Below are 24,206 nucleotides of genomic sequence, written 5' to 3'. Positions count from 1 at the left end.
GGGATACTCTTTAAGAATAGTTAAGGGCTTCCCTGGTGGTGCAGTGGTTGAGAGTCCGCCTGCCGATGCAGGGGGCGCGGGTTCGTGCCCCGGTCCTGGAAGATCCCACGTGCAGCGGAGCGGCTGGGCCCGTGAGCCGTGGCCGCTGAGCCTGCGCATCCGGAGCCTGTGCTCCGCAACGGGAGAGGCCACGACAGCGAGAGGCCCGCGTACCGCAAAAAAAAAAAAAAAGCAAAAGCAAAAAAAAGAATAGTTAAGGGCTTCCCTGGTGGCGCAGTGGTTGGGAGTCCGCCTGCCGATGTGGGGGACGCGGGTTCGTGCCCTGGTCCGGGAGGATCCCGCGTGCCCTGGGCCCGTGAGCCGTGGCCGCTGGGCCTGCGCGTCCGGAGCCTGTGCTCCGAAGCGGGAGAGGCCGCAGCGGTGAGAGGCCCGCGTACCACACACACACAAAAAAAGAATAGTTAAAATAAAAATAATCTGCTTTTTTATGGTGTAGATAAAATGGAACTTCATTAACTTGAAAGCAAAGGAATGATGAAAAATAAATTTAGGATTGTGAGTCCAGAGAGGTCCAAGGAGGGGTTATGTGTAATTTCTTGTTAGGATCTTCAGTTTTATGCTTGGTGGTGGGTTTTCATATCCTAATTTTATTTAAAAAAAAAAAGAATAAACAATTAAAAAAAAAACCCAGACGCCTTGAGGCAGGAGTATGATTGATAGCGAGGATACATGTACCTAGAAAAAAGTGAGTCGGGGGGAGTTATAGTTGAGGTCAGAGAGGCACTTGGGGGTCTCTAATTATGTCTAGTAGAAGAGGAAAATTCTCAAATTCTTTTTTTTTTTTTTTTTTTTTGCGGTACGCCGGCCTCTCACTGTTGTGGCCTCTCCCGTTGCGGAGCACAGGCTCCGGACGCGCAGGCTCAGCGGCCACGGCTCACGGGCCCAGCGGCTCTGCGGCATGTGGGATCTTCTCAGACCCAGGCACGAACCCACGCCCCCTGCATCGGCAGGCGGACTCTCAACCACTGCGCCACCAGGGAAGCCCAACAAATTCTTAATCAAGAGTGTAAAGCTGTCTGTGGTTAAAGTATCTGAACACTGAGACACTGAGTTTATAATTTCACTGTTATCTACCTAAGAGTGTTATGCTTATTGTATCAGAACAACCATGTTCCATTTAGATGAGATTATCAGATATATCTGTCCAGCTAAATGAGGCTTCACTATAAATAAAATAAAAATAGACGAGCATATAACACTATGAAAGATATGAAACACTTTATTAGAGAAAATTACATTTGTGATCTGCACTTTATAAAGTTGTCAACACTGATTTTACTGTGTTGTTAACTAACACTTTTCTCTATTGCTTGTGTGTAGAGTACCCTCATAATATTGCCTTAATATTGTGATGTAGTTGTAGGCTTTTTTACAGGATACATTTTTACTTCTAATCATTAGTGCCAATGCAATTCACAACTTTGTGTTCATGTTTGCTGTGCTTACATGGTGAGGCTCCAAAGTTTGTGTCCCATAGAGGCATGGATTTGTCATTCTTGTTTTGAAAGATTTGGAGTTGAGATTGATATGATGATAGTTTTAGTTTAAAACTTAATTGTTTTAGAAAGAGTTACCCAGTGTGATGAACGGATTGAAGAGCAAAGCGACTGAAAGTAAGTTCTGATAATTTTCCAGAAATAGTGATAGATATTTGAATCACAGGGATGGTCACCAGAGGAGAAAGGAAAGAGGAGCGAGGAAACTAATACAGGACTGAATGACATACCTGGCTCTAGTGTAAAGTGTAAAAGGTAACACGTAGTTTCTGCATTCTGGATAGATTAGAGAATGATAATACTATTGACCGAAAATAACAGATTTAGAATAGAAAGTCTTTTGTGAAGAAGAAAGGAAGTTTATTTTAGCCATAGAATAATATATTTAGGGTATCTTATAATACAGTAATAATAATGATTGCAGTATATGGATATGCTACAGATGAGGATGGTAGGAACAGCTAGGTTACACAGATTCGTTAGTTCGTGTTAAGAATTTTGACTGCATCCAAAAAATGATAAGGAGCCCTTGAAAAATTTTAAATAGGTGAGTCTTTAGAAGAATCACTTGGGCAGTGGAGTGGAGGATGGAATAGAAAGGAGCAAACTGGAAGCAGAGAACTATTTTGAAGGCTGATACTATAAAACAGATGAAAGATAAAGGTGCCTTAACTAGGATGAAAGTATTGGTGATTGAGTACATGCATTCTAGAAGTATTTAGGACATAGGATTTGGTGACTGATTGGGTGTGTGGAGTGAGAGAAGGAGGACGCAAGGATGACTCCAGGTTTTTGTCTTGGTCAACTGTGTTGTAGATGGCAGTACCAATCACTGGGTGAAGGAATCCTAGAGGAAGAGTTAATTTGAGGTTGATGGAAGAGATCTTGAGTTCAGTTTTGATTGTATTGAATTTGAAGTACCTGTTAGATGAAAGAGAAACTAGTCAATTGTCTGTTGGGTTTATGGATCTGAAGCTCAGGAGATGGATCTGAACTAGAGATTCCGTAACTTGTTTGTAAATGAATCTGAAGGAATGAATGAGGTAATCTAGAGAGTTTATTTGAAATGAGGTAAAAAGAGGGGCTAGACTGGAGCACTTAGAACACTAACATTTAAAGGGTAGGTAGAAGAAGAACCTGTAAGGGGGATTGGGAAGAAGCAGTCAGAGAAATAGGAAGAAAGAGGGAAGAAGTATGGTTGTTTTGCAAACCACGGATTGAGAGTGTTTTGAGAAGGAAAGCCTGGTCAAATGCTGTTAGTGTTCAAATAAGACAAGGAATTGAAAGTGTCTTTTTGCATTTAGTGAAAAGGAGGTAATTGGTTGCAGGCATGGGCTGTAAGAATAGAGCATCTATGATGTTGAGTTGTGAAAAGGAGAGGGCTGTGGTTGGAGAAGAATGTAGTTGAGGATGGTTTTGCTTTTGTTTTGTTTCATTTTTAAAGATGTAGGACACGGAACATGTTTCAGTGTTAATAGGAAGGAGCCAAATAGAAGGGGAAAGTTGAATATTTAATAAAGAGAGGGAATAGTTGAGAGAGCCAGGTCTCAGAGCACAGATGAGGAATTAGCCCTAAGTAGGTGGAGGGATTCCTTTTTTCTTGTGAGCAGAATGAAGTGGAATAGTTGGGTATAACTGCTGGTAACTAAAGTTTTGGTAGAAAAAAGTTAAGGGCCTTCCCTTAAAATGCCTTTTGTTTTCTCTGTTTAGCAGGAGGCTTGGTCATGTGCTTTGATTAGTGAAAGGAATAGACAGGTTGGAAGTTTGAGGAGAGCGGAAAATCTTTGAAATAGCTTCGCAGAATGAGGGAAAGAGGCTCAATTAGAGAAAAAGTGGGTGTGGTAGGCTGCACTGTGGACCCAGATGAAGATGGGAAACCTGCATTTTATAGTGAATCCTTTGATACTTCTCAGCAGAAGACAGGCAGTTGGATATTGTTGGTGGTTCTTTGTGGGAGCTGTTATCTCTTGCCTTGTAACCAGTCCAGATTCTGAAGCTATTGAGACATAGAACCAAGAGTCATAGGAATCAGAAAAGTAGCTCTAGTCTTAAAAGTTTAATGTAATTGTGGCATGGACTGAGGCTGAAATGAGGTCTCCTACAAGTTCTCTCCTGAATTAAACTTACCCGTAAGCTAAAAAACATGTCTCCATGCTAAGAAAATGAAGTTTTTCTCTGGTGAGCTTCTCTTATGGGAGCAGGACCAGAGGAAGATTATATTGTTTATGGGCACAAAGTTCCCAGTGAGGAACCCAAAGAACTTGTACTGTGCATGCATGCTGACCTCTCTACTTTAACCTCACCTGTAGAGAACATATGGACGTCCTGCTCTCATCATTCTTCTTCTTTTTTTCTTAGAAGTAAAGAAGGTAGAGAAAGGGACTATAGTATTTCTTTAGTCTTGTTTCCTTCTATCCAGAGAAGACCTTTGTCCTCTTTTAAAATGTGAGAAGTGGTGATGTATGTACCCCTTAAGATTCATTGAGGGTTGAGATTTTGCCAGATAGAAGGAGTGTAATTCACAGAGTGAGAATTTTGAATTGACAGCAGGATAACCATATGAAAATATTTATTATTTGGTTGGGTATATATGACTGGCCCCAATGAGGTGGTTAATTCTGGAAAATTTGGGTAGAGCGTTAAGATTGAGAGTGAGATATGGTCAGAAGACCACCAGCTGAGGGAAAGATTGCTGTTAAAGAGTTGGAGGAGGTAGAAGAATTAACCAGGTTGGAAAGTAGATTAAGCAATTGGACAATCTAAGTGCTTTTTTTCTCATCTGCTGGGACATGTAAATTTCCTGAATGAAGGTTGGCAAACACAAAGACTTAATTGATAGCACAGATGAAAATTACATAAAGGAAAATGTTTAGTTATTAGAATTAGTTCTGGTTGGGGTGTTTTCCTATCTCATCATTTATGAGTAGAATATTTTTCAGGTAGTGAGTATACATCTCAGTTATTTTTTTTTAACTTGTGATTATATATTTTGCCATTGGCAGTATTATTTATAGTATGGTAATAATTCTGCAATTCAGCTTCATATAGGAAGTTTCAAAATTATCATTAGGCACAATAATAATTGGATAAGAGAGTGGAGTGTGGCACTATAATTTCTTTTAAGATATAGACTCTCAGGCTCATGCCTTAATAAAGGTAGAGCTGTTTTAGTGCTCAAACTCCAATGTATTTTTCTTGGAGAAATAAGAGGAAAAGGGAAGTTACGGAGGAACTATTAGTAACTCATTTGCTTTTATTGAGTCATTTATTCCAAAAGCATTGATTCAAAAATATTTTTTGAGCTCCTAATATGTGCTAGGAGCTACATAGTTCAAGGTCGTAGGGAGTAAAAAGAAAGGTTAAGAAATGGTCCTTACATTACCTTGGAAGAGCTAGGGAAATTCAGGTAAACAAATAATTTCCTTGAACAGATAAGCTTGAAATTCTGATTTTATATGATTAGACTTTTCCTTTTAGTTCAATCTTAATGGCTGTTCATTTTTAACCTTAACTAAGGGTATGTGTGTGTCTGTCTGTGTTTATATGTATTTCCTTTGTTATGTTTCCTCTTACCAATTTATATTTGCTTCGGACTGTCTGAAAAAAAAATCACCTGTCTGTTGCTTCTAGGAAACATGGCATGAAATAGTCTCAAATGGAAAAATATTGTGATTATGCGGATGTTGTTTAGCCAGTAGTTTTCCAGATGGGATAGAGATTGAATTAAATGCTGAATGGACAGTGTTAACTAGTAAGGCACTTCGGGCTGATTGAATAATCTGGATAATCTTTGGAGATTGTATTTTCTGAAGTCAGTTACCTAAATTGTCTGTTTCTCTGTTTGGTGTTTTTTGCATTTTGTTTTGAGCAACTTTGGTGTCTAAGGTACACTTTTACATTTTGTATAAATACTTATAATATGGGAACATGCTATAAAGGAGACTAACATGATACATTTTCATTTATTCACTGATTAAATGCTAATTTAAAACATTTAAGCCTTCTTTTATAGTTTGTTCTGAAAAAAAAAACTTACCTTGAGTTTTCTTTTTCAGAGTAGTATTTTGATGGAAATAATGGGTAGTTGATTCATTGTGCCATGATGTTTTATGCTATCATTAAAAAAATTCAGTTATGCGTGACCACAGTTTAAAGTTGTAAAAGGCTTGTTATGACCCACAGCCATCTCCTAATGCCCTCTATTCTTTTCCAGCCTCTCCATTTCTTGCTTTCTAGAAGCAAGATGTTCAGCATATATAGCTGATTCTTTTAGTGTTTACCAGTGAATCGCAAAATAACATGTTTATTATTGCTACTTCTCGATTTTTAAATTTCATATCCATTGTCTTTCCATTATGGAAGATGAGGCTTTAACTGTCTTTTACCAGCCCCGCTGCCTCATACCACATCCTTCATCTTCTTTCTCTTACCTTCCCAATATGGTTATAATTTTGGCGCAGTTAGTTATTCATTGTTTACATTATTATGACCATGTCAATACTATTCACAGCTGAAAATATAGTATATAATGTTTACTTTTCCTGTCCAACACATTATTTTCTCACTGTTTTCTTTTGGTTAATTTTCTAATCACTAATTCAAGCCTAAATTTTCCCCCAGTTGTTTAATATTTCTTATGACGGTAAAACAGAGACAGTCTATTAATTTCATTTCCTTGAATACATCTCCCAGGAGCTTTCCGCTCTGCTCCAATTTAGACTGGTTGCTCTCCCTTCTTGTTACATAGATGTCTTGGGAACTCACTTCATTTTTCTGGGAGAATTCCCTTTGCCTTTCACTTTAGTTGGAGTTCCTTTTTCCTAATCCTATGTCTTTCTCATGTCTTATTCCCTTGGTTTACTCCATAGAGTGTTTGGGAATTTTTTTTTTTTTTTTTTTTTTGAGACTTTGCTGGTGTGAATATGCCTTATGCCTCCCTCAACTTGATTATTTGTTGGTTTGGCTGATTATAAAGTTCTGTGCTATAGAATTTCCCTCACAATTTTAGAAGCACTTCTTCATTGTTTTTTGCCTTCCAGTGATGCTCTTAAGTCTAATGCCATTACATATATTCTTTATCCTTTGTATAAAACCTATTTTATCTCTTTAGAAGCTTGTAGGATCTTCTCTTTTTCTCTACTGTGACTTAGTGTGGGTTTTTACTTCTATTTTCTTAGATACATGAGGAACCATTAAATCTGCAAATTGTATACTTTAGTTTTAGAAAATTTCTTTTATTATTATTTTGTTGATGATTTCTTATCTTTTGTTTTCTCTGTTCTGTCTTTCTAGAGTTCCTAATAATTAAATATTACATATTCTAGACTGGATCTTGTAATTTTCTTATATTTTTACTCTGATTTTCCATTTCTTTTTCTTTTATACTCTTCTTTTTAAAGGAGATTTTCTCAGCTCTATTACCCAACCTGAAGTTTTTCATTTCTATAATCATTTTTATTTTCAAGACCTTGGTCTTGTTTTACACCCTCCCCCCCCCAAAAAAATTAAAGCTTCTTGTTCTTATTTCATGAATGCTCTGTCTTCTGTTCTCAACTCTCTGAAGGTATTAGTTATAGTTTTTATTTTTTAGAAAAATTTCCCTCCTGTGTAGTCTTTGTTTATTCCATTTTTTTGGTCTCTATTTTTCATATTAGATACTTTCTTCATATCTTTGATTGTCCTTGGCAGTCTGCTCATATGTTAAGAGTTAGATACTAATAATAAAGTAGCATACACTTACATAATGATTAAAGTGTATCAGACATTGTTCTAAGTGCTTCATCTATTTTAACTTATTTAACCCTCATAATGACTTTAGGAATTGGTTACCACATTGTTATTATTCCTATCTGACAGATGAGGAAACTGAGTCATAAAATGTTAAATAACTTGCACAATGTAACACAGTAGGTAAGTGGCAGAGCTAGGATTTGAATCCAGGCAGCCTGACTCCATAGTCCCTTCTTTTAACCATTATACTTACTTTGTCTCTTATTGAAATAAGGAGCAAATTGGAAATTCTGTGTGTGTGGGTAGGGTTTGTCCAAGTAGTGTTACCTGAGTGAACTGTTTCTTTGTGGAACTTCTGATGAGGTTCTTTTTCATGGGCTGATTAGATTCACCAGAGAAGAATCTTCTAATTTGCTGTTCAGAGGTTGAAGCCTGGCAAGTGGCAGTTTGGTTGCCGAGTGGTGAAAGAAGACTGAGGAATGCGTCTGAAAATTTCATACAACTTTGACTTAGTCACCTGTCTCTGGTCTTCCAATCCAGAGATTTCTTGGTTTTACCCTGTCCAAGGAATAAACCTTCAGTTTTCTTCTGTGATGAGGCATTGTAAGTTGCCCAGTTGTACAGATTCTGGGAGGGGATGGTGGAATATATCTGACCGTGACTCTTATTTTGAGTCTCATCTTTACCCAACTTTCGGTGTTGACCATTCTTGAGCCTTTTGTGGTTTCTGTGATGTAAACGTGATTGATTCTCATTTTCCCCACTGGTAGTGTAAGGTTCATCTTCCTTGTATTTGCTTTCAGTTTTTTTTTTTTTTTTTTTTGCAGTTTTTTCATTTTCCCTACTCTTTGACCCTGTGTTTATGTGAAAGCAAACAGTCAAATCTTTGCTTGCTATCTTTTAGGAAAAGATGTTGGGAAAAGACTTGAATAAGATGGGTGTTCTTAATGTGCCATTTAAAATTCTCTAAGTCTCTTGAAATAAATCTCAGATGTCTCCTTTTACCTGAAGCATTTCATGGTGCTCCAAGTAGACATTTCACCTTCTGAAAATCTTTTTCTCCCCCCTTGGATTTTTTTTCTTCTTTCGTTAAGACCCTTTTATATTTCATGTTATATTTGCATGCTTTTCTTGCACACTGCCCTCCCTTCTACACCAGGTCGTAACTCTTTGAGGACCTTGAGTGATCTCTTCTATAGAGTTGCTTAATAAAAATGTTACATTAAGTGTTGTGTATATGTTTTTCTTGTGAAATATCAGCAATATATTGAATACTGAGGATAGTTAAGGAGGGAATTAATATAATAGTGCAACAGAAGAGATTAAATTCAGATGTAAAGAAGCCTGAGAATTGTTAAACCTAGATATTATGAAATCTTTCAACATAACAAAGTATACATCTTGCCCCCTGCCATGACACAAAAGAATGAACTGCATGAACTGTCAATTTTTTGACCAGGCTCATGATTCTATAACTTAGATGACAGATATATTTGGCATTGCTATGTTATATTTGCAGTTTAATGGGATAATGTTAAATGCGAGAAATCTTCTAAAAGGTTTACAAATGCACGGTAGGCAAAACAGTGTTCTCAATGTATTGGACTAGCTAAATCCATAAAGAAGCCCACATTTGTAATATTTCCTTTTAAAAACTAATTTTTAGTTTTTGTATTTTGTAAAATTGATTTTTACAAATCAGTGTTGTTAATTTTGCTCCTCCTGCTCTTTAAAATGTTCAGAAGGAAACAGAAACTATTTCAGAATTTGAAACTAAATTATTCAGAGAAAGGTTATTGCTTTAAAATAATAATGTTTATTTCTCTAGTACTGTATTTTAAGAAACTCAGGACACATTTGTCTTTTAAAATATATTAATATTTCTTTGAAAATAAAGTACAGGAAGACTAATCTGCATTTTAATGTGTAATAGTTGCTGGGGTATGGAAAGCATCCGTGGTCACTAATATGTTCTTTTGTAGAGCTAAGTCAGTACTTAGGAAACTGATGGTATTTGGTTCATTACCACAGGCAAACAAGCTGAAATGATTGTTAGGCATGGGTATTTGTTTTTGTTTTCAAATTTTCTGGCACCTTACAAATTACTTATTGGGATATGACTTACGAAAACACATAGAAGCATTACTCTAAAAATTCCAATATTTTGAAACCATGTTATTTGGGTACAGTGTTTGTAGATGCTAAAAATATCTTTTAATTGTCTCCTGAGATTCGTGGGACACATGTGGAAAACACAAACTTGGTGTTTATAGTTTGACTCGGTTAATTCTCAGTACCCATATCACTCTTCTTTCATAATGCCTTCATGAAAAATGTAATCACATACAGATTTCTATTCGCTTGCAACACAGAATTAATGTGAATTCCATTTCATACTAACCACCATCAAAAGTTTCTGAAAGTCTGGTTTATATTTTTTAAGTGTATGTGGATGAGTTGCTTAGCTTTGATTTTTGGAGAAGTACATCTTTTAAAAATTTTTCAACAGATTGTTAAATTGTGGGTAATGGTGACAATACTGGTGTCATATTCTGATTAATTTAATGTAGTCCCTTTTTATAATGTGTTTCTGTCTACATATTCCTTATAGTGTCATTACCTACTGAGTTTCTGTGAAAATAAATTTTCTTTGCCTATTAAAATAAAGCAATCCTTGAGATTGTTTTTTACTGTTTATTTTTCTTTGACTATCTTTGAGTTTTATTTTTGAAGGCATTAGTATTAATTTTAGTGACAAGGCAAAGCATGGCTGTAGATAACTACTGCTTTATAACTCAAAGCAAAATGCCTTAGAAAATACCTTTAGAATTAGAGCTTAGCATATGATTTAATTTGCTTAGCTGTTTTTTTTTTTTAGAAGTTGGAGAAGATTGTTTTTCTGTAATCAAGTCCGTTTAGTATTACTGGGTCAAGAAAACTATAATTAATATTTGAATATATTCACTTTTGAAAGAAAAGGAAACCAGTTATCGAACAGAGTATCACTTCACAATTTATTGTGAATTTATTTTTTGTTTTACTATATATCACCTATTACTCATTTTACCTTTCCAGGTTTTTTAGTTCTTTCACTGTTTGTTAGATAAAAGCGTCTCCTTCTTATTCTTTCTTTCTTTCTTTTTTCTTTTTTTTTTCCAAAGCCCATGCACTCATGGTTTTATCCTTTTATTTTTATGATGTGCATTAGGACAAAATAAAGCATGTATTATCCCACTGCTTGTCTCTCTTACATACTTTAAGGGTAAAGAAGAGAGGTATTCTGGATATTCGCTTGTGTTTTTCTCTTTCCTGGTCTCCATGAATACATGACTTGATTTATCTTGATCAGCCTAGTAACTTGCTCCACATTTTTCCAAAAGTGCAAAGCAGTTTCAGCTAAAAATACACATATCAAAATGCTCCAGAAGTTGTGGCCACAGCTCAAAAATGCTGATCAATTTTGAAAATCTAAATCAACCTCGGCCATGAAACCGAGGGAAGAACCTTTGTGGTGTGGGACAGATTTCCAAAAATTCACCACAGTCCTGTTCTTAACTGGAGTTTGTGCTGATGTTGCCAGACAACTGAGGAATAGATGCAAAAAGCAGGAAGCATTATTGAATTGAGCCCTAGTGCCAATTTGGGAAAAGCAAATTAAAATGTAAAAGAATATTTTTCCACTCCTGGCGTCTCAACATAAAATGGCAAAATACATGGTTGCTGAAAAAGTCACAGAAATTGTTAATTTTGCCAGAATGGCTAATTTTGCCAAAAAACCTCAGTCTTTTTGTGTTAAAAATACATATGCATATAGTTAAAATATATTTTTTTAACCCAAATGAAATAGTTTTAATTTATAAATAAAAAAAACAAATCAAAATGTATATATACCTTTAAGTGAGAGAAGTGTTTTGACATAAATGACTCTGTGTGTGGGCTTGTTTCAATGTCTTCTGTTTTTCAGGTGCACTTAAAGAATGGATGATGATGATTTTGGTGGTTTTGAGGTATGTGCTGTTATTTACCTTATTTTGCTTATGTAATTGTTTTAACTTTGTGGGATTATAATAGAGTATACTAAATGTATTATTTATCATTGGTGTTCATGATCCTTGATCATTTTGAATATAACTCTGGAATAAAAAAATGAAATCAAGAAAAATTAAAATATATTCCCTCTGAAAGTTAAAACTGATTTATTGTTATTGAACACTTGGGCATGACCATAGGAATGGTTTAAATTGAGGTAGTTAAGTACTACTAGTGGAAGCAGTAAAGAAGAGGTTTGAGAAATTGCAGATGATTTTGCTGGGATACATGTCTTTTAGGAAATACTTGTGAGAGGAGGGATGAATATTGAAGATCTGTCACACATTTTCATGCTTACACCTGTAATGAGTTGATTTAGTATATTAAGTACACGGCCTTTTGGTGGTTTATAGAGCTAATTGTTTGCACTGTTGGATTATTCTCTTAGGTTTTAGTTGGATGCTTTGTAAGGAAATTGTTAGCTGAAGAAGCAGTCTTTTCCTTAATCCTTTTCAGTGTGTGTTCGTTTTATTGAAATATTTTGTAACCCAGTTATTTTTATGGAGCCAGTATAGTCTTGCAGGAAAATCTCTGGATTAGGAGTCAGGATGCCTGAGCTCAAGTCCTGGAACTACCATCAAGTGAGCTCTGTGATTTTTGCCTTTTTCTTTTTCTTTAAGAAAGACCTTTACCTAGTTTGGAACTTGGTGAAAAGGAGATTGTTATAGATAGGGACTGTAATTAATGACGTTAATAGGAGAAATGAGATATTAAGTATATATCCATATCATGAAAGAATAGTGTGAGTTTAGGTTAGGATCATTTTCTCTTCTGTTGATCTTTAATAGCTGTTAGTATGGAGATACTTAGAATATGAACTTACCTGTTTTGTTCACTTCATCTAACACTGTTTTTTGTTTAGCACATTTGTATATTTCCTGTATTTGCTTTAGTATTTTGGGATTTGTTGGGTGACTGAATCTTATTTATGTTACTGAATCTTATTATGTTACTTGATTTATTATATCAGAGAAAAAAGAGTAGATAATGTTCCTTAGAGTAACAGTTATACTTCAACGTGTATTCAACGGATCTGTTCCTTTTAATATTATATAGGTACAAAGTTAACCAGCCATTCCAATTTAATTATGGTTGTTAGGGTTCTTTCTTTCTGTATACTGTTATAGAAATATGGAAGGTCTCTATCCTTGGGTATATAAACCATGTTAATTTGTCATAGTTTGTGGAGAGTAGCTACTGTATTCTACGTCACTTACCTCCTGTGGCAGATTGCCCCAATTGACTTCTCCTTGGCTGACAACTCAATGCAGAATCCAAGTTGAAATTCTGGCTCTTTTTTTCAATGATAATTTTGCTGTGACCTGAACACTTAAGAGAGAGAAAACTCTGCACTGTTACCCACAAACTCAACATGCAGTAATTGACTGCCTCATAGTTTTAAAACTGTTTAATAGGAGGCTTTAATTTAAATGTCAGCTTTAGGAATTCTCTAAATGTTGAATGCTAGTAAGTTCAGCTGGTAGATTATTCAAGGATATGGATGAATCCTGTTTCTTTAGGTTGATCTCTTTTTGGTCTTGTGATAATTAATGAAAAAGATTTAGTCTCTAGACTTTTGAAGAAAAATGGTGTATTTTTCTTATTTACATAGGTAAACGCTGTGGTAGTTAGTTTAGAATACTTAGATATAAAGTTCACAAATGAAAATGTGATTAAGGGTATATGAAATTAAATTTCATTGGCAGGAGGTGTATTTGAGAAAGGAAGGAAGAGTTTTACTCAAAGATATAGAGCACAAACACTGGGGGTAGTCTCTAGTAGTGGGGGGTGGTAGCAGTGAAGACTGAAAAGCAATTGAGTATTCAGAGGAAATTTGAAAATGTGTGGGGTATTACAGAGTATTACACTTGCAGAATTGGGAGGCTTGATTGCTTAAATAGCATTTATACTTTTCAGATTTTCTAAAATAATTTTGCATTTGTTTTGTAGGCTGCAGAGATTTTTGATGGTGGAAATGGTGAAACCCAAACTACATCTCCTGCCATTCCTTGGGCTGCTTTTCCTACAGGTACTACTGTAGAGTAACTAGGAATATTTTTTTCTTATTCAGCATTTTTGCCTTTCTTTTGAAAGCCCCTTTCCTACCTTTTCACTTTGCCTTCTTTGATCTGAAAAATGGAATGCCCCAAATTTAACATAGTTTTTTCCATAACAAATTATGGATTGAGTAAAAAATTCTGCAATGGTGGCTTGAGGCATGATTCCAAAAAAGATATCATGAACATTAAATAAAATTAAAGTACAATTGACATTTCCAAATTTGTCTTTGTTTTAGTAAGGTGAGGTGCCAACTAATTTTTTTAGAGTGTCCATTTCATTAATTAAAGACTCCTTAATATTCTAAAAATATTATAAAAATGATTTGTCATCCCCAACAGTATTTAAATTTAGAAGTTTTTCTACAGGAAAATCATTCAAAAGTATTAAGAATTAAGCCATCCAGGAAATTAAATACAAAAATAAATTCCATTATTGCGAGGTATTTTATGGAAGACCTAATGTTCAGTATTAATATAATTCTGTCTAAATAATACTTTGCATTTTCTTTTTGTTCTGCTCAATCATTGTGAAGTCAGGAGTCGAAGATGAAAATACCATTCTTCAACAGCTCTGCCTCATCTTAGATTATTAGAGTTATTCATTCTACAAATATTTTTCCAACACTTATTATGCATGAGACACTGTGGGGACATGTCCTTTACTTCAAGGGCAGGCACATACATATTTGTAATATGAAGCAGATTTGTGATTTGGGAAGAATGATGATTTTGTCATCCATTCGTTTAGCAAATGTTACTTCATGCCTGGTGTGAGTCAACTACTGTCCTTGAAGCTGCGTATATATCATTGATCTGGGCTTTGAGGGATGCGTATAATTTCAATAGGCAGAGATTGGAATGGGGAAAGATTCTGAAAGGAGAAAAATGCTTGGAATAAAGGTGTAGATGTGGGAAAGAGGATGGCACCATTAGGATGCTCATTCTTGTTTGAAGGCTTTGTATGTGTTGTTTCCTTTGCCAAGAATTGCTCACCTTGCTTCCCACTGCCACTCTCTTCCACTCCCTTATCATATAAACTCATGTTTGTTTTATGTGTCGTTTCTTACTTTAATGTTTCTTTTTCTGAGAAGCCTTCCCAGACAGCCTTCTCACATCTATGTGCACCTATTTTCTGGCTTTCATGTTAGACTAAGTTTTGTAAGGTACCATGTCTGTTTTTCCGATTGTTATGTCTTAAATGCTGAACATAGTGCCTGGCTTGTAGTTGGCCCTCAGTAAATTTTGTAGAAAGAATAAAGAAAAACGAATGAATACATGAATGAGTGAATAAGTATCTGAATAAATGACTAGACTAGGGTGACAATGGGAGTGGATAGGAAGACTTGAGATAGTGATATTTATATGATGGTTTAGGATTTTCAGTGTGCTATTATGTTTCGTTTATTGTAGGTAGGGCAACTGCATTATTCCTGTCATACAGATGATGAAATGACAGTTTATAAAAAGTTTTGGAGTTTGATACAGATCACTGTGTTTAGGAGTGAAATTTATACTTTCATGTTCTATCATGAAATAAGAATGAAATACTTTCTTGTTTATTTTCAGTAACTTTGTTTTTTGAAAAAAGCATCAGCAGGACTATCTGACTGACTGGCTGTGAGGGTGAAGGAGGAATCAAAATTGATTTTTAAGGTTACGAGCCTCGGTTCTGGAAGGATGGTATTACCATGAACAGAAACAGAGAATTTAAAGGAGTTGGTTTGGGGCAGTATGAGGCCTTAATGAATTTGTCTTAGACATGACTATTTAAAGTACCTAGAGGTCAGAGAAAGGTGGGCTGGAGTTCTCCGTTTGGGAGTTTTTCCATTGATATGACAGTTGAAGTTGTAGGAGATCACTGGGGAAAACAACATGTAGAGAGAATAGCCTTAAGTAGAGGAATTTGGATGTCCATAGTTAGAGAACAGGAGGAAGAAAAAGAGACCAGAGACTTGAGAGATAAGGAGAGTAGGGGCTAGTGCAACACAGAGATAAGGAGTAGAACATTTCAAAGAAGGCATGGTCGCTGATGTCAAAGGCTGTAGGGAGGTCAGTGAGATTTGAGACTGAGAAAAACCCACAGACAGTCCTAAATGTCATTGAAGGAAATGGTTTCAGCAGAGTAGAAGTTGAAGCCAGATTGGACTTCTTTACTTTGCATGAAAGCAGGAGGAGTGTTTGTTTTTCTATAGTTATTGTGGCAATGTATTAAAGTATTGTATATTGTGAGCAACTTATTATTATATGTCACATCTCTATATATCTGTCTATTTGTACGTCAAGTCCTCAAAGCCTAATGAACTAGAATTAAAGAATAACCCCTCTAGTGTACACACACACACACACACACACACACACACACACACACACACACACACACACACACACACACACACAGAGTCTCTCCCTCACTGAAAAAATCAGACCTGAAGAAAGTACTCTTTTTGGACTTCCTCAGTGACTTGCAGAAGTGAAGGAAAACAAATCTGGCCAAGAGCTGAAGTTAGTGGCATGTTAGGTGATTGCTCAACGAAAGCAATCTTTCTCCTTTGTTGAATATAGTTTGTCTTCCTCTGGCTGCTGGATTCTGCCTCTGATTCAGGTATTTTGAAATTGTTTAGATAAGAGTGATGTGCACAAGCTGATTAGCGTAACAATTTAATCATTTCCGCACTAAATCCAGAAAAGATAGGAACTCTTTAAGAGATCTAAAGCAGATTCTTTCCAGTTTAAGAAGACTAGTATTCTCCTTTTGTCTGTTTTGCTACCTATACTCTAGCTGTCTGTAATCTATATGAAAAATATTTTTAAGAGATGACTATTAACCAAATTTTACCACAGCATAAAATCCAAGAAGATTATTCAGAAACATTTGGTTTAAATTTTTAAAGTGCTTTGGGGAGAATAGAAATGTTCATTCTTGGGGTTAGGATAAAAGATTGTGTTAAGTACGGAGTGTAGTGGCTTAGTGTGCCTCGTGATTATCCTGCTTTAGGGCTGGTGGTTAGTTGGAGGATGATTTCATAATAGCAACTGGGATAACTTGTCTCTCAGAATGTCTGTTTTTAGCCTTCAATACTGTTAATGAATTGAGGTACCTTGGGACGTGCATTTTTCTGTAATATTAGCATCATTTATGTAGTGGGAACTTTTAAAATACCAGATTATATTCAATGCTGATAATGAAATTAAAAAATTGCCAGTCAGAATAAGTGAAACACTCAGGTTGGTTCTTTACACAAATTATTATCTCTAGGCCCCTCCCTCATCAGAGGTGTGGCATCTAACTTATGATATGTGTCTCTACACTTCCTTTATCAAAGGAGTTGGAGAATGTAAGTGATGAATGAATACGAAATTATGAATCTCCTTTTTTCCTCTTGCCTTTACTCTCAATAAAAGTGTGATGATTATTATTTCATTATAGTGAAAGCTACTCAATGAGAAGAATTGCCTCAGTCATTTTCCTCCCTATTTCATAGCCTTACCCTCTAGCTTGTCTCCATGGCTATTGTTGGAACCCTGTGAGCCAAACTGTGATCTACATTGTTTCTAGATGATGTCTGTTCCTATCTGTTTGCCATTGCTTCTGGTTGTCACACCTTCCCTCAACTCCTGTCTGCTTAATTGAGTCTTATTTTTTCCTTTAAGAAAAAACATAGTGTTTTCACTGTTCCATATCTCATAATTGCTCCTCCTTCTGAGCTACTGTATCATTTTTTTCTGCACCATTTGCTTGGCACTTAGCTTATGCCAATTTGTATTTGTTTAAAATTGTGGTAAAATACGTATAACATAAAATTTACCATATTAATTAGTTTTTTATTAATTTTTTATTGGAGTACAGTTTATTTACAATGTTATATTAGTTTCTGCTGTACAGCTAAGTGAGTCAGTTATACATATCCACATATCCACTCCTTTTTAGATTCTTTTCCCATATAGGTCATTACACAGTATTGAATAGAGTTCTCTGTGCTATACTGTAGGTCCTTATTGGTTATCTATTTTATATATGATAGAGTATTTTATATATAATATATAAATATATGTATTATATGTATAGTATTTTATATATAGTCAATCCCAATCTCCCATATATCCCACCCCCCCACCATATTAATCAGTTTTAAGTGTACAATTCAGTATTTTTAATTATATTCACATTGTTGTGCAACTAATCTTTAGAACTTTTTCATTTGTAAAACTGAAACTCTGTAGCCATTAAACAATAACTATCCAATTCCCCCTCCCCTCAGTCCCTGGCAACTATCATTCTACTTTCTACCTCTATGAATTTGACTACTCTGGATAGCTCATATAAATAGAATCATCCAGTATTTTTCTTTTTGTGATTGGTTTATTTTACTTAGCATGATATTCTCAAGCTTCATCCATGTTGTAGCATGTGTCAGAATTTCCTGCCTTTCCTAGCCTGAATAATATTGTATGTACAGACCACATTTTCTTTATCTGTTCATTCGTCCGTGGACACTTGGGTTGCTTCCTTTGGCCATTGTAAATAATGCTGCTATGAACATTGGTGTACTAATTTGTATTTTTAAAGATATGATTTTATCAGTATGACTTCCATCTCTGAATGTCTACTTTAGTCTAAGCCTTGGAGGGCAGAGACCATGTTTTAAACATTTTTTAATCAAAAGTACCTAAGTATAGCATTGTGCCTTGCTAATCAGTAATTGTTTCTTGATAATTAATAGAGCAGATTTACTTTCAAGTAACTCTTTTTGCTTATTTTAATTCTTTGAGGGTATTTAAATAGTTTTTTAATCACAAGTTAGAGGAAGGCAAACTTAAGCTTTCTTTAAAAATTATAGTAATCTTGGAAATCTTAATTATTCAAAGATGGCTAAGAAGCTATTTCCTCTTGGGCTCAGTTAACTTTCCTGGTCATTCCCAATTCAGACAAATAACCTGGGGATAATGGTTAGTAAGAGTAGTCACAGATTCTCAGAAAGAGAGAACAGCTATTTTGCTATTTTTTTCTAATTTTTTCCCTGGTCCTACAGTGTATAGGCAGATAACAGTAGAGGACAGCAGAAGTTAGACTAAGTTTTAGTTCAAAATATTAGGAGTCTAGAAGCAGCAATAATAGTATCCAGTTGTTTTACCTCCTTTTTAAAATATTATTCTTCTAAACATTTTTCCCAAAGAAAAATCATTCCAGATTTTTCATAGCATGAGATATCAGGAAGTTTTTGAACTTGCTTCTTATAGAACTATATTTTTTAGAAAAAAATTTTTTTTTGGCTAAGAAATCTCTTGTTTTTTCAAAATCATTCTCAAACAATTAACTATCTTTTGTAAATTTTTATAAGACTGGTAATACTCTGCCTTTTAGGAAACTAACTTTTCGAAATGAATGTCTATCTTCTGATATACACATGTTTATATACATACAAATGCAAATGTATATATATATATATATCAGAATGTAGACATAAATAGATAGATAGATATTCTCATTTCTTCCTTTTTCTCCACTTTTACCTTCCAGTGCAAGTTATCTTTCCTACCATACCCTTTTGAAGGAAGGACTCTATCTTTACTTGACCTTACAAGTTCTAAGAACATTAGACTGTTAGTCTTAGTTTGGCTTTAGTACATTTTTGATTATGTTTTCTGATTGCAGCAGACTCAAAGTTTCAGAATCCATGATATTTATTTAAATTAATTATTTGCTTGTTTGTTCATTCACTAATTCACTCATTTATCACATGTTTGAAAATATACTGTGTATCAGACACTAAGTGCCATGTGCTGTGGACCAACTTATGCTACTTTTGTGATACTGTATGAAATGTGTCATCTCAAATGACAAGGTGTCTCCTGAAATGTAATGTTAATACTAGCAAGTGCTTTTATCAATAACTTTAGTTTGAAATCTGTGATAGAGGTTGCATGAAAAGTATATTAGGTCAGAAAGTGTTGTCATGTTGCCATTGTGTACAGTGTGGGTGGTGCTGTTTTAGAGGCAAATGACTGTTCACTTTTTACTTTAAACTGTATAAATATAAATTGCCTAGAAGGCGAGGTGGGAGGCAAAACCTTGAATATTGTCCTTTCCAATATGTTTCTAAGTTCCTTGCAGCACTACACAGACCACATTAGACTGCATTGACCATCAAAGGGAAAAACAAGTGGTCCAGATAGATACTTTAATCCAAATTAGCTCCTTCAAAACAGCTTATATAGAGGGCAAACTAAACTGTCTTTTCACAAGCCGACCCTTTAGAAGGGATAATGGGAACTGGACCAGCAGATGTTGAACCAAATAACTTAGATGTGGTTCACTTTGCATCTGGAGCTATTTGCATACAAAGCCAACAGGAAAGTTCAAACATTTTTCTCAAGACATTGGCAGAGAGAAACCTGGAAGACAGATGCCTTTTTGATTTCATGGTTCAGTTTTTCCATTCTCCATTCTCCTGGCCAGGAAAACCTAGGACAACAAACCGGCCATTTTGTTAATATCCCATTACTCTCCTTGCTAACCCTGTTTTTCCAGTAGAATCTGTTACACATCTATAAGAGCTCAGAACCTGAGTCCACACATTTTTGTTTGAGAAAAAATTGTGATTTTTTTTTTTTTTCAGATTAATCTGTGGTTTGCACATAGGGGTAGTAAACCTTAACTGAATTCATTGGTCTGATCTATATTTGAGGTAAAATTTGAAGGTGACTTACTCCATATTCACATACTGTATTATAATAGGCAGTATAGGTAATGTTTGAAAACTTTTGTCGCTTCTACTTTGTGTCCACATTGGACATTTTTTGCCAGGACATAAACTGGATTTCCATTGTAGTCTAATAATTTTGTAATATTGTCACACTGGGTATTTGAATGGAAGATTGCCAGATAGCTGCTTTTGCTACTTCTTGTATTTTTTTCTTACCTCCCAGATTTTTAACTCACCTTTATTTTTTCTGGAGCCAGTTTTTATAAATGATGACTAAGACGGTAACTTCTATAAAGCTGTGAGTTATGGCTGTACATGTAAGTATCAGTCCTTATGTGGGTTTTCAGTAATTTATGACAATTTCTGTCTTCATTAATGCATATAATAGGAAATATGTTAGTGATATTTACTATGACTTTGAAGATTAGGTTTGTAATGTGGTTTACAGTCAAATATCTCTGGCTATGGAATGAGGAGTTCTGCTTTTCGCCTTCAACTAACTGTAACTTCTCTGAAATTCAATTATTTAATCTGTAAATTGAAGGGCTAGACGATATCTAAGCATTCTTCCAGATTTTGAGTTCCAAGTTTATTTGTAAAATTTTTTCTGATTACAATGTCTGTAATATGAGTAGCTTCCACTAGGTGAATCATGGTACCTCATTTTAACTGCATGGTCAAACTGACACAGTACTAATCTAATAAATTACATTTAGTCTAAAAACATAGCTGTAAACATAGAACACAAATGTTACTGTGAAGAACTGTAGAACTGAAGAGAAACTTGGTCCTTTTCTATGTATTTTAATTATTATCAATTACTGTTTAAACTCATTTTTTTCTGGTGTTTTATGGTACAGTCTATCTCTTTTATCTGATTCTGAACTTGCTTATTAAAAAGACAATGGTTTGATTTTTAGAATATTATAGAATACAGGTACAACTTTTTAAAATAGAGCTTTGTAGAGATTTTTGCACATTATTAAAAATGATGAAGTCTTGGCCGTGAATCTTTTTTCTATAAGATGAAGGTAGTGCTCTGATTCTTGATGATCACAGTGCTGAGTTAGCCAACACCACCACCACCACCAAAAACTTAGGCTCTGTCTTGCTCAGTAACAGTGTAAGTCATTGTCAAATGTTCTTATAACAATATATAAATTTCTGTATCGCTGCCCTTCTGAATTATGCTTCTTTGGCCTCAGAAAATATACTTTTTATTGTTTCTGACAGCCAGGCAGACATACTCACATGTAGTACAAAAGGCATGAAAGAAAAGGGAAATAATATTAAAGGTATACAGTGAACATTTCTCTTTTATCCTAGTCCCCTAGTCCCATTCCCCTAGTCCACTAGTCCTACTCCCCTGATAAAACTTGTTTTCATTTTCTTTTGTAACCCTCCAGATTTCTTCCAGGCATATAAAAATGTGAATGTATCCTCCTCTTCTTTTTACACAAATCATAGTATACTGTATATACATGCTAACGCCTCTTGCTTTTTCCCCACCCTAGTAGATGTTGCTACAGGAGTACTTCTAGATCTTTCAGATTCATTTTACTGGTTGCATAGCACTCTTTTGCATGGATGTATCATTATTCATGTAACTAGTTATTTTACTCCCGGTTTTTTGCTGTTACAAGTAACCCTACAGGGAATATTTTTGTATGTATTTTCTGTGAAGCTATTTTAATTTAGATGATAATAGTTAGTATATTGTTCCTGTGACTTAATGGAAAGATCAGTTAAAATTAACAAATAGTTCATTTATTAATTTTACTAAAATGAGCACAGGACAAACATGTTCTCTAACTCTAAATAATGTCATATTTTATATTAATATGGTCACACATAAGACAATGTTGGTGACATTGAAGGTGATGCTAATTTTATGAGTATGTTGAAAATAAAATCTTTAGCTGACTATGAGCAAATCAGCATCGTAGGTTGAAATACTCTTTAGTTGTCATATTGTATTTTTTAATGTGTCAAATAATGTTTATTGGAACATTGTTTATAATAGCCTAAACTAGAAACAACCCAAATGTCAATCAAAAGTAGAAAGTTTAATATTTTGGGGTATATTTATATAATAGAATACCATACACCTGGAAAATTAACAAACTACCACTGCACATAAAAACACGAAGGAATCTCATGAACATATATACTGTTCTCACAATATCTTTAAAGGATCAGTAAGAGGTCTCAGTTGACAAACTGTTCTGTAATTCAGGTCCTAGTCTAAAATCTGATGTCTAGAGTGTCAGCATCCCTTTGGAGTCATGGGATTCTTGTTCTTCACGAGGATGAGGGCTCCGTGTTTTGGTCAGCGAGCTAGGCTTAAGACCAGTTCATAGCGAGCCCCATGCCTGAATCTGCCAAAGGGCAGAAGTCATCATCACCCTGTTTGTTCACTCAGGATGGCATGGGGTAAAGAGTGGGAAGTAGACTTTAGATCAGGGAACTGTGGATGAATGGTGCAGTATGTGACTAGGAAAAATTTCTGACTTAAATTCTCTGAATGGAGGTCAGAGGCAAAGGCCAGACCTGAAGCTAACAGAGCTGCCTATGTCCCTCTCCCCCTTTACAGCTTTACTTCTGAGATTCTTGTTTTAGACTCCTAGGCCTAGCTCTAGCTGGAAACAGTAAAATCTTCTACTGTGGGAATTCTCAAATGGCCAAACTGAGGATTCAGGGGCCCGTGGGAACATGACACTGACAGGAGAATAGGACCAGCATAACCAGAGGTTCTGCCAGATGTGCCCTGCTGTACACTTGGCTCGATGTCTCTGGACTGTTGTCTCTCATGAACACTATTGCTAATATGCGTACTTTGTGCTCACTCAGGTTGTTTTCGAGCACTTCTTCCTTCTTTTTGAAGTTTGGGTGTTTGATGTTCTGGAATAGAGTCTCCAACTCTCTGTGCTATTCTGTTCTGTAGACTTTGAGTTTCTGGTCCTTCCTCTTTAGGGAGTACCATGATTTCCTGAGATTTTTGAAACTTCTGTTCCTTCTCTGTTCCTGTTCCCTCGTTGTGGTTTTCTGATCCACAACCCACCCATCAGCAAATACTGTAGGTTCTAAGTTTAATTAAACTTGGGGATCTTTTCACTTCTCTCTGCTTCCCTAGTTACTACTCCAGTCAAAGCCACTATCATGTCTTTTCTAAATGACTTCATTTAGAAGCTCAGAGTGGGAGTTTTTTCCCACTCTGAGCTCTCTTAGCCCCTTTCTTTAAGTGGCACCCAGAGGGCTGGGCTACAGTGAATACTTAGTAAATGTTGGCTATTTGTGGAATTTGATTTTAAAGTTTAGAAGTGTTTGGGATTTTTTCATTCTTGTGGATTCCTGAATACCAAAGTATAAAACATTATTTGACTATAATTTTAGAGATTGTAATTTTGACCTGTTATTATAATGTTTCCCTGAATATTTGTATTATTCTCTACATTGAGAACTACAGGTTGTGCCTGTTATTAGGATATTATCTTGAATAAGTCGTAGAAACTCATTGCAGTTAAAAAATTGTGCATGATTTGGGCATCATTATTGTGTCTTATCAAAGTATTAATCCCACTCTGATTTCCACAATTAATTTATGTGATACAGCCCATATTTGTTAATTTTTCTTTCTAATTAAAGCATTGCTGAGGTGAGGATCCAATTATTTTTAATACTTTCATTGTGAAAAAAATTTCCTTCATTTAAATTATAATTGAAAAATCTTTTGAGGTTTGTTTTCTTGAATTGAATGTGATAAAGACTAATTTTGTTGTGGACCTCCTCAGATAGATTGTTTTGGATAATGTACCTTTAATAATGGCCAAATAATTTTAGGGTAAATGAAACAGAGATTGCTTAAAGTACTTAGAAATTAGAACAGAAAGATGCTTAGGAATATATTTTAGAACTGTAAATACATAGTGATATTTTTACCTAATCTTAATGCTATAGAAAGTTTGTCTGCCTGACATGAAGGTTTTGATTATTTTGTATCTGTCACGTCTGAGGTCAAAATAAAGGAAAGTGGGTAAAAGGTGATTCAGCTAATTTGGATAGAAATT

The 24,206-nt window shown here is 35.2% G+C and overlaps 1 protein-coding gene across 37 annotated transcripts in view; it reads left to right on the top strand.

Moving 5' to 3' along the window:
* CCDC91 (coiled-coil domain containing 91) overlaps positions 1 to 24,206 on the top strand; it is a 417,526-nt gene that overhangs the window by 85,663 nt on the left and 307,657 nt on the right. For all 37 annotated transcript variants that reach the window (XR_012324470.1, XR_012324473.1, XR_012324472.1 and 34 more), the window contains 2 exons: positions 11,251 to 11,293; positions 13,326 to 13,404. Coding sequence is in view for 25 of the 37 variants with exons in the window: in XM_019935888.3 (XP_019791447.1) it covers positions 11,264 to 11,293; positions 13,326 to 13,404 (109 nt within the window). In the remaining 12 variants the exon portion in view is untranslated. Of the gene's footprint in view, positions 1 to 11,250; positions 11,294 to 13,325; positions 13,405 to 24,206 lie in introns of those variants that run through there.

The sequence above is a fragment of the Tursiops truncatus genome, chromosome 11 (assembly GCF_011762595.2).
Source record: "Tursiops truncatus isolate mTurTru1 chromosome 11, mTurTru1.mat.Y, whole genome shotgun sequence".
Taxonomy (NCBI): Eukaryota; Metazoa; Chordata; class Mammalia; order Artiodactyla; family Delphinidae; genus Tursiops; species Tursiops truncatus.
The sequence above is the reverse complement of the archived record's forward strand: the minus strand, read 5'-3'. Positions and strand labels throughout refer to the sequence as shown.